At 36.2% G+C, this 11,719-nt stretch overlaps 1 protein-coding gene across 1 annotated transcript in view; it reads left to right on the top strand.

The window, feature by feature from the left end:
* The first annotated feature begins 410 nt into the window (after positions 1-410).
* The window catches only part of IL31RA (interleukin 31 receptor A), a 23,217-nt gene continuing 11,908 nt past the window's right edge, over positions 411-11,719 (top strand). The window contains exons 1-6 of the mRNA XM_008945968.1: positions 411-462; positions 2,439-2,735; positions 4,614-4,734; positions 6,475-6,650; positions 8,046-8,194; positions 11,213-11,378. Coding sequence (XP_008944216.1) covers positions 411-462; positions 2,439-2,735; positions 4,614-4,734; positions 6,475-6,650; positions 8,046-8,194; positions 11,213-11,378 — 961 coding nt within the window. The remainder of the gene's footprint in view (positions 463-2,438; positions 2,736-4,613; positions 4,735-6,474; positions 6,651-8,045; positions 8,195-11,212; positions 11,379-11,719) is intronic.

The following is an 11,719-nucleotide window of genomic DNA, read 5'->3' as shown; positions in this document are numbered from 1 at the left end:
TATCTGAAGGGGGGTTACAAGAAAGCTGGGAAGGGACTTTTTACAAGGGCTTGTAGTAATAGGACAAGGGGTAATGGGTTCAAACTGGAAGAGGGTACCATTGGATGAGATGTAAGGAAGAAGTTTTTTGCTATGAGGGTGGTAAGACACTGGAACAGGTTACCCAGGAACGTTGTGGATGCTCTGTCACTGAATGTGTTCAAGAACAGGTTGGATGGGGCTTTGCACAACCTGATCTGGTAGAAGGTACGGCAAGGGGGTTGGAACTGGATGGCCTTTAAGGTCCCTCTCAACCCAAACTGTTCTATGATTCCGCAAATGCTTACAAATTATTACAGGCTGTTTTCAAGTAAATTGTTTTTATTTTTATTTTATGACAGCATTTCCTGCCCATAGTTAATGAAAAGAAAATGTTCAGCAGCTTGATTTGGATGTTTGTCCTGCTCCGCAGCTCTATAGCAGGTATGTTTCTTGATTATTAGCACCTGTCATGCCATAAGAAAGTTTTCCAAGAAGTGACCTTCTCCAAATTAAAATTTGAAGAGTTCTGAAAATGAAAAAGATGTGTTTTAAAAATAGAAGGTAACACATGATTGACTAAGTAGTATATAGTACAGAGAGATAAATTACTTTATGACATGCTTTATGTCCTCTTGTGGAGTGTTAGTTGTGATCATGATAGCCTGGGTTTGTTTACTTTTGTATTTAAAGTACTGATTTTTTTAAAAAACTTGCTTTGTTAACTGTTTCACTGTTGCATGGAATATAGAAGTGGAACCTACATTTGGAAGTCATATCATTGTTCAGTTCTTGTTGGGTTGTAAAAGCTGGTAACTTTGGAGATCTGCTGATGGAACAAATTGATATGTATGTAACACAAACACTTAAAATGCAGTTCACTGGTTTTGGACTGGTTTAAGTCAAATATTAGCTATTCAGAGATTAATGCAATGTTTACTTATGTTTTTATTCCTAAAAGTCACCTAACAATGTGTGACTATAAATTTTTTTTTCTTTTTTAAAAATGTGGAGCTGAAAAAGCAGGTAGTTCCACAGTCCATCCACCTCTCATCTCTCTCTCCTTCTGCTGGAGCACCTGTTTGTGTGGCTAGTTGCTAAGCAGTGAGGAATCTGATCTGGATGGAGTATGATGCTATTTTTTGCTAACTAATTTTTCATCTGTATCAGTTTCCCTTTTGTCCACTATGCAGGCACTGCTTCTGGCACGCGAAGGGTATAACTGCAGTGAATGAGTGCTTGAGGATTGAAAAAGTTTCATTTGACAACAGTGCCTCTTTTGAAATTATTAAGTTGAATAGTGCAGGTTAGAATAGGAAATCACAAGGACAGATTAAAATGACTTTGTGACAGTAATTGAAAGTTCAAGTGCAATTTGTCATGTACAACTTAAGACACAATAATGATTTATTATATAATGGTATTTGTGTCTTAAATAGTTTGGGTGCCACACGGAAGAGGAGTGTGTACATTTACAGAAGCTTGAACAACTGCTTAAACCTGATAATACACTAAAATTTGTGCAGCAGACTGTAGAGTAGTCATTAGTATGTTTTTTTGTATAGTACTTTGAAATATGAAGAAATTACATTGAAACAAAAAAGACAAAAAGAAACATAGAAAACAATTTGCAGTTAAAACACCCAAAAAGGAGAGAATTAGCAGAAAACAAGGATTAGAGGTTAGTATTTGATTCCATTTCATTCCCACATTCTAGCAAAGAAATGCTGTCTGTAAAAGTGTGCGGTTTTTTTATTTTCTTTGACAGATTTATATATGAAATTTTACTTCAAGAAATAAGAAGCAGCTAAAAAAAAAACCAAACAGCTAACTCCTTGCAGGACTCTAATGGGTGATTCCTGCACTGTTTGATGACTTTGTTGCTGAATTAATTCAGTCAGCCTGCTTCTGTGTTTTCCTTTTACATGTGTTTTGTGTACAATTCCTGCACTGTATCTGGGAATATAAATACTATGAGGGGGGAAAGTACTAATATATTGAAATAGATCACGTCTTAATTGTGAATTTTAAGCTTACCAGTGTGGTTTATTTTCTTATAGAGTTATCAGTAATGATAACATCTAAATGGTATACATACCCTTTACATATAGAAATGTTTTTTAAAAAAAAATTTTCTTCATTTTCAGCATATTAACAAGCTTTTTCAGTTCAAATTTCTGCATTATGTTGGGGAAGGTATAGAAACATCATGCTTATACAATACCTATGGTAATAGAGTAACTAATGTGAACTAAGTTTTCAAACAGCAATATCTGATTCAAGTGACTAACAGAATTTTATTTGAACGCCATATTTAAAAAAAAAATCCAATTAAATGGTCTACAGACAACAAGTTATCATTTTGCCATTGGTATTTGAAAAATAATTAGGTTATGTGATGTCTTTGATCTTATTTCTAGATGAAAACTCTATCAGAGATGCTGACATTTTTCCTTCATCTCCTGAAATTGAAAGAGGATCTGCCCTGAAACTATTTTGTTTTCTTGGAAAACGCTATACACCTCACAGAAATGCAAGCCACATCATCTGGAAATTGAATCATGAAATGATTGCTGAGGAAAACTATAATATTGTGAATGAGACTGTATCTAGTTTGACTATCCATAATTTCACTCACAGCAAAGCTCATGTGAAATGTTTCACTAAGTACCTTGGCAAGGAGCAACTTTTGGTTCACACTGAAGTTAAATCTGGCTGTAAGTACATTTGTGTAAGAATGAAAGTTAACATTTTTTAATAACTTTTTTTTTTTTAGCATGTGGCATTGTTAGACACCTTTATTCAGTTCACAGAATCACAGAATGTTAGGGATTGGAAGGGACCTCCAGAGATCATTGAGTCCAACCCCCCTGCCAGAGCAGGACCATCTAGTCTAGGGCAGGTCACACAGGAACACATCCAGATGGGTCTTAAAAGTCTCCAAGGAAGGAGACCCCACAGCCTCCCTGGGGAGCCTGTTCCAGTGCTCTGCAACCCTTACAGGAAAGAAGTTCTTCCTCATGTTAGGTGGAACTTCCTGTGCTCCAGCTTGTGACCATTACCCTGTGTCTTGTCGCAGGGCATATGTGAGAAGAGATTGCCCCTTCCTTCCTGACACCCAGCCCTCATATATTACTACACATTAATTAGATCCCTCTAAGTCTTCTCTTCTCCAGACTAAAAAGCCCCAGGTCTCTCAGCCTCTCCTCATCTGGCAGGCGTTCCAGCCCCTCAGTCATCCTCGTAGCCCTTCGCTGGACTCTCTTGAGTAGATCTCTGTCCTTCTGGAAATGGGGAGCCCAGAACTGAACACCCTTCTTTCTTTTTTTTTTTTTTCCCCTCCCCTGAAATAAAGCCTGAAGTTGCAGGCATTCCTTACAGACACTGGTCTGTCATATCACTAACCCTGGCTTTTGAGCAGCTGAAGTGAATGGAGGTTTTCTATTGAGTTCAGGGGGTACTGGATCTGTCCCTTTTGTTATGTCTTTTGTCTAGCCTATAGCCAGCTTCAGTTTTCTTCAGGAAGGATTTCCTCTCTAATCTCTTTCAAAGAAATTTTAATAACAGTCTTTTGTGGAGAAGGTTACAGCATAACTATGTATACAAATTCTCTAACTTATTGAATAGATTAAGCCCAGATTGCACTAACGTGTGCCTGGGGCTCCCATTCTAATAAAGAAGTGATCAATGCAGAAAAATACATCTGTGCTGATACATCTGATCTGTACTAATACACTGGTACATCTCTTGTCAATAACAGAAGGATCTTTTGAATGTTACATTAGGTCAGACAGAAAAGTACTGTTTTGGAGAGAGGTCATTTTCAACCAGTTTATTTCACTGGGTGCAGTTCCCTTCCTTTCAACTCCTGTGTCTTCTGGCCTTAACAAAGAATTCTTGAAGGTGTTCTTTTTTTTTTTTTTTTTAATTGATGACTTCAAACTGTAGAGATCGCAGAGGGTTATTTCTGTTGTGCTGTGTTGCTTATAAGATAAAGAGAGTCCAGAATTAGTGATTTCTTGAGGTCATATAGATAGGTTTCCTAGGAAGTTCTCTTCTGCACTCTTGAGGTCATGTAGGTTCCTCAGATTAGGGGTTTTCATAGGGTATCTTCTGGGAAGGAACCAGGAGTGGTTTTATCTTTCAGAGAATGCCTTTTCCTGAACTTTTGTGCTATTTCTTTGATGTCTTTTTACTGTCTGGAGTGGCCTTGAGCTACAGGCGTGTTGCGATGGGTGTACTTAGAGGCTCAGGACAGTGTATGTAGTGGTTTAAGATAGCTAATGAGTCGTTGCAAAAAATCCTTCAGGCCTACTTAGTGAGTACTTACAAGAAGTAACTGGAGAGAACCTCCCTGTCTCCCTTGGCGAATAAAGATTGATTTTGATTTCGGGTTTATTAGGAGTTTTGAGGACAGTAAGAAATTATAAAATTTCTTATTAAAAAAGTTCTTAGAAAATTTCTTATTAAAAATGTGCTATGTAAGACACTTGGTGAAGTTTGCATAATCTTCTGTTTGACCAATAAAATCAGTTACACGTTAAAGTTACTTATTTTTACTGGACTTTTTTTTTTTAAATCCTTTGTTATTGTAGTTCCACCAGACACGCCAGGAAATATTTCTTGCATTTATTATGTTGATATTGAACTTACCTGCACATGGACTTCAGGAAGAGAGACAAATCTTAAGACAAATTATACTCTTTACCGCAAAATGTAAGTATAGGATGTATTTGAAACTGGGCTGCTGGGACAAGGACATTGGCTCTTTTCCCCTTATACCTTGAGTTCTGTTTAATGTAAACCTGGAAACAGCTTGGAGTTCAGAATTGTGGCATTTCTCAGAAAATGCAATTGATTTGGGGTTGGTAATGGCTAAAAAAGTTCCAATCTGATACCTTTTTAGTACACTGTATAAAGGAAATGAGCACTCTCAACCCAGTCTTCAGTAGACGAATATTCATATGAGAACTGATACTTGTTTCACTGAAGTAACATTTCTAATGACATCACAAGCTGAGTGAGCATAGGTACAAATGGAGAATGGAGGCACTTTGTGCAATTGTTACCCAGGAACTTTCTGTGTAATTAGTATCTTCACTTTGGATGGGTAAAAAAGATTACTTTCTCCTCTACTTTAAACAAATCCAAGATAAATCTATGAAAGTCCCTGTTATTCTTCTTGAAACCAGGAGGTTTTAACCTAGGGACCTTGGAGTCACAAGGTTTCAGTGAAAGAATCCAAAGTTAGTTGTCCTTTTTGGATTGCTTGCATCTGGGGATTTGTACTCACAAATTATGTAGTCTCATGCTTTTTAGTGTTTTTGTGATGCCATTATAGAAGCATAAATACTTGATTCTTTCAAGTTCCATTAGATTTTAAATATTGTTTAGGAGCTTACTTTCTCATAACTTCCTGTGAAAATGGTGAAATCAGTGGTGTTCCAAGGAAAATCTGAGGGAGTTTTGAAGGTGATAGCATAGATTTTGTCCCAAGTATAGTTGTCAATCTGTTCTTCAAATAGTGCTGCTTGTAGTGCTTTTTCTGCCTAATCAAGACTCTAAGCAGTATGATCTCTTAAGAGATTTTAAAAATGTCTAAAATTATTCTTGAGAACTGAAAGGAATTCAGACTCCAAAGGAGACATTTTCTTATTTTAAGTTATTTTAGAATGTAGTATCTTTTTATCTAGATGGTGGGGAAGGAAAATATCTTTAGTTTTACCTCCATTGTCAGCTTGACATTTTAGGTTTTCATCTTCATTAGGTGTGGCTTTCTTAGTCTGTATAGTGGTTCTAGATTTTACAACTTGGCTGAGTTTGGGAAACAACAAACTAGAACAGCTATTGAAAATGTTTCAATATTGTTCTCTCCTGTACCAGCACAAATTCTTTTTTAACCACACAGTGAATTGGATTGCAAAACTATTTCCAGTAAATCTAACCACTAATTTTAATCCAGATAACTCCCCCTCTGAGTTTACCAACAGTTTATTGTTAGGTATTATCAGTGTGTTCTTTCTATTACCTTTACTGCTTGACAGTGACACAATTTGGCTTTTCTTTTTTTCTGTGTTTAAAGGATGAATAAAAGCTTGTTATCCCATTGTCCCATAGTTTCATGTGGCACGTTTTACTAGCTACATCTATTTACCTAAAATAATTAGCATGTGGGTCCCCCATGAAGGCATTTTTACTCTTCATTATTGCTCCTGGAAAGCTGTCTTACTAATTGCAATTAAAACTAATTGAGTCTGTGCAGGCTATTTATATGCTTTTGCGGGAGCAGTGCAATTAGGAAAGAGTACTTGTTTGCACAAATAGCTCGTCAAAGTAGATGTTCACTGGTAAAAATATCCTGCAACCTCAAAAACATTATTAATAGCAAATAAAAATAATCAGTTTGAGTTATTGTAATCTTCTAATGTGTTTTATTTTTCTCTCTCTTCTTTTTAGGCTGAGAGGAGGAATGGTGACTGGTCCAGTGACCCCCTGCCAAAGCAAAACAGAGTCATGTTCATTTTATCCCCCACATATTCCATTTAGTAATGTTTTTTGTTTTCAAGTGAAAGCTGAAAATGTTTTGGGTGAAGCCTCATCAGATTGTGTTCCTATACCTATGGAAGAAATAGGTAATTACAAAAAAGAGTTACATAAAGATAAAGCAGTATATGTTGAGCTGACTGCGCCTTCCCTGATTCTTTTTTCCTTCCTATAGCACGCACATTAGAGAACTTGGAAACAAGTTGTGTAATCAAAGTTGGTTTACATGGGAGAAAATGATAAAATATTTTTTCAGTGCAATAGTTTTGAAAATATTATTTGGGTTTAGTCTAATTTTAAGCTAGTTTCAGTTTTGAAGTGCCATCTGATTTTAATTGTTAGCTAAAATGACAATGTCTCTGAAATTACATTTAAGGTTTAACACAAGATTTCATCCTTCCTTTTTTTTTTTCCATCAGAATTGGCTGCTTCCAATTTAGGAGAAGCAAGTCTTCTGTTACGTTTTAATTGTTGGCCTTTCCATGTAAAATTAGTTGAACTGGTTGGTGATACACAAGCAATTTTCAGCAATTTCTTGGTGTTACTGAGAGATGGTAGAAAGTAATAGTGTGCTGTATTCATACTAAGATATGTCTAATTACAACAATATTTTGTTATGCTAATGTCTGATGTTTCCATTGTAAATTACTAACCTTTTAATTATTAACTAGTAAAGGCCATACACTAAAACTTTTTGTCAAACTAGGTGGTACTTGAGCTCTACTTTTGTATTTTTGAGTGGTACCAGATATTGTCTGTGCAATATCTGGCTGTAAATGGATAGTGATATTTCTCCAGGTCTGTCCATCATTTGCTTTCTGGTTAGGAATGTTAAAAAATTACCTGTTCTGTGATTCAAGCAATAATTATGTTTAGGCTATCTCTTCTCCCTCTGTGCTGTGCTGCATTTTCCTCTTTTCGTTTTTGTGTAGTTAATCACCAAATTGAGTATTTCTGCTGCAGTGCTGTCAGCTCTCCAGCCATTAACGCTCCTTTTCTCTCTGTGTTCAGACCTGCTGTAGCTCCTTACTTTCCAAGTCCTCTGTACCAGCCATCTCTTGTCTCAGTGTTAATCCATTCTTTTCTCATCATCTCCTTCACATTTCTCTCCCTCTCAAATCATTTTCAACTAAGTTCTTCCCTCATCTGCAGCTTGAACTTGGGCATCCCAGCTTCACTTAGTTTATTTTTCCTACTCTTGTCTCTGAGTAGTATTTTTCAGTGGTGATACAGATAAAATAAATCTGTACGTCTGTTTGACAGAGGGTTTCTCAGCATTACATCAGTTATGTGTGCAATCTCTGTTATAGATGACTTCCCTTATACAGAGTTGTGTCTGTAAAATAGACCAAAAAGTGAAGACTGTGGTAGAATACATGTTAGTGGTATAATAATTAAACTTCTTGGAACACACATAGATGGAGCAATTCTGAACTTCTACAGAAATATATTCCTCTGTTAATGTTTTTGTTTCTCCAATCTAGAGAAAATTGAACCTCCTGAAATACTTTCAGTTAAAAATATCACTGGTATAAAGCAATTGCTTACAGTAACGTGGAAAATGCCTGAGATCAAGCCTTCACAAGATTTAATTTGCCAGGTTCAGTACAGAAACTTGTATACAAACTCATCGGTAAGCTATATAAAATTTCTTCTGAATGTTATCTTTGTGACTGTTTATCTTAATCTTATAAAAAGCTGAATAGAAAAAGGCAACAAGTAGTTGGAAATAATGAGTAAAACCTTGTTATTCTGCTGGAGTGTAATTAGGTATGTATGACCTTAAGATTGTTCTTTTGTTGTCTAGGATTAACTTTTTTCTTCCTTTTGGTCAATGCCTGTTTTGGAATATACCATACTTCTGATAAATTTCTGTGAAATGCTAAGGGATGACCTTAGCTAAGGGATTACACACAGAGTCAAAATACTTTATTTTCTTATTTCATCCTGATGTGGAAAACCGCGTTTACTCCCAACCACAGTAGCTTAACCAGATTAAGGTGGGGTAATGATACATTAAGTTTCAAGTGAATTGAAGTCTGAGTTCTGCAAGATGGAAAGTGATGGAAGTTAGTTTTCTGAGTTTCTTTCTGACACTTAAATGGAACTGCTATGGAGAGAATAGTATTTAGTAGTTTACCTCTTTCGTATGGCCCATTCTGATGCTCTTCAGTATGCAAGTATTTCTGTTTGCAATCTTAACTGTTTCCTGTTCCAAATTTGAGAATGGGCCAGGTTGCCTGGCTTGGTTTTCTTTTGTCTGGTTTTGGGGTTTTTTTTGGGTGTGTGTTTTTTTTCTATTTTTCTTTTTTTTTTTTTAAAGTTCATTCAACTAAGATGTCTGCCCTGACCTTGCTATTTTATTCATTAAATGTGGAATTCTGAGGGAGAAGAATTCATCAGTGTAACTAAAAATAGTCCTTAGAGCTTTAAAAAAGTTCCTGATACTGAAGATGTTTCTAATTAGCATCCTCCTGGCAAGCATCTCATGGCAAGGATCTTTACTGTAAATATGGCATATTAATGGTTGGATTCAAGGTATAATCTTTGGGATGGTCTGATGGGCAGGATGGCTCAGGTCCATCCAGTTTGGAAACTGAAGTAGTATGCGTTTAAAATACCTGTTCAAAATGTTTATCCCTTTAGAGTCAAGACACTGGTGTCTTTATGATGCTTACATGCCTGTGAGATCCTTCCCAAATGTTAAAAACATTCATGTTTTTGCAGAGTTATGGCACTATTGCGTATTGTCTCTATTTGTCATCACCTGCATAAGAAATCACATCTACTTTTTCACTGTCAAATACAGTCTACCTCCATTTTCTTCCTGAGAATTTACCTGTATTTTTCCAGAGACATTGCAGAGAAAAACTAGTAGCTGTGATCAGTAAAGACAAAATCTGGTGAGTTTAGTTCTGTAGCATCTTAGACAGGCATGACTGATAGTTTTGTCTGTAGCCAACCCAGTGGCAACAGCCAACAAAGACAGCCTCAAACCACCAGTTAGATATAGGACCTGCTTTTCTGTCTACCAACATGTATATCCAAAATAAATAAATAAAGTTGTTTGAGAAAATTACAGATATTTTCTTGACCTTTTAAACCTTCCTACCAAAAAAATATAAATGTTTTTCTGTGGACTGTTTTTACTGAGTTAAAAATGGATTACCGACCTTTCTATTTGCATATACAAAGTTTTTAGTTATAATTAACTATATTGCTAACAGCCTTTTGGCAAGTAACTAAAACCTAGTCTAGGGTGTCTGCAATTCTACCTTGGGTTCTGCAGGATGTTGATGATAGTGCTGAAGCTCATTTTATTGCAGGTTGGCTAAAGAGTCTGTCACTTAGCAGTGGTTAGTAGGTCCCTGAATTCATTCTTGGGGATGCAGCTTTCTGTTTTTGACCATGACTTTCTTGAGATCAGAATGGACTGAAATTTTCAGTTTCAATAGGCAGGGCACTTCACATCAAGTTGTTCAAAGGAATGGGTGTCTGCATTGTTGTAGTTTCCTTCTCTTTGTCACTGGAAGGTTCAACTGGTGGAAGACAAGACTTTTTTCACAGTTTTTTTTTCTCTGTTACTGTAAATCTACATGACGTTAATATTTCAGTATGGCTCCTGAGGAGGACTCTTCCTTATTCTATTACTTATCTTTGCCAAACTTGTTTGAATTTAGCTAGCTTCAACATTTATTTTAGTGTCTTTCTGTTCCAGTGTTAATCTGAAATTTGAAAGGAGGAGAGGTTTTAATTAATGATTATTTTTGGCAGTTGAAAGAGAAGACATTACTTTTGGTGTAGTGATTGTATCAATCCTTTTGTATGTATCTTTCTATAATTCCTGATTTCTTCATCTTCCCTTGTCAGTCTAGTAGAGTTGATGCATCACTTGCAATTCCTGGTTTTCATGTCTTCTTTCACCTTTTTTCTTGGAGCAACAATTTAGCTTTTGACTTCCATAAGTGAAATGCAAGTGGGTTTCTTTTAAGATGAGGCAATTACTCACTTTGTCTTTACTTTTCCAAGGAGATATTGCATTATTTATTTCTTATACTCTTGTCCGTTTCTTTTAACTTCGGAGCAGAATTTTCTATGTTTTTGTAGTTTTTTTTTCATTTTAATCATATGCTGATAAGCTTTGTGATGGCCTCCAGGCACATTACATGTCTAAGAGCTAGAAGACCCTGTAACTCAAAAATAAAACAAAAAAAGAAACATATACAGAGTTGGTTTACAAGCTGCAGGTGATCACTGCTTCCCCAGGGCTGCTTCTGCTGTGAGGTGGAGCTGAATGTAGGACATTATGGTGGTACTGGCTTAGTCAGTTGCTTCCCGACAGTGGTAAGTGCAGTCATCCAGCACCTCCTGTGCCAGCTCAGCTGCTCTAGAGTCACATGTGAACTCCACACTGTTCAGGCCACCAGTCTGTATAGTACAGATGTAGTTTTGGCTCAAGTTTTTCAGACCCAGAGTTTTGCAGCAAGAATGAAGATGCTATACAGAAAAATGAAACAACCAATTTTTCAGTTTTGGAGCTGGGGAACATGAAAGCTGCATCCTTCAGGTTGTTTTTATTTTTTAAAAGCAAAGTCATATGTCTGCTTGCAGTTTTGTAACAAATAATTTTTGTTCATGTATCTGCTTTCAGGGATTTGTCACAGTCCCACTGAAGTCTGCAGAGAAAACAGGATCGTGTAATCTCACAGGTCTGTGGGACTCCACAGAATATTCAGTTGCCGTTCGGTGTAGCTGTGTTGAGTCAATTTTCTGGAGTGAATGGAGTAGAGGGAAAACAGCAAGCACGGAAGAGAAAGGTAGTGTAACTATTTTAAAAAAGTTTTTCTTTGGTTATACTTTGGGGCATTAGGATTTAATAATGGAAAAGTGTATTTTTAGCATATTATCAGTACTGAATTTAGAATTCTGTTATTTAAACAACGTGTGTATTTTGTTTAAATACAGAAGATAAGAAGTTGAAAGACGAGCAGATAGTTGAGATTTGAAAGGTCATACAAACCTTTCTAATGGTCTAAAGCAGAAAATTAATAAATAGATATTGAAGAGAAGAAAAACTAAGATTGTGTTGTTGGGTGTAAAACAAAATCAGAAAACCTCCTTTAGAACTTAACCAATAAAAGAAAGTAGAAGGAAACTT

This window comes from Merops nubicus, unplaced genomic scaffold (assembly GCF_000691845.1).
Source record: "Merops nubicus isolate BGI_N331 unplaced genomic scaffold, ASM69184v1 scaffold11358, whole genome shotgun sequence".
Taxonomy (NCBI): domain Eukaryota; kingdom Metazoa; phylum Chordata; class Aves; order Coraciiformes; family Meropidae; genus Merops; species Merops nubicus.
Note: the sequence above shows the minus strand (reverse complement) of the source record. Positions and strands in the feature narration are given on the sequence as shown.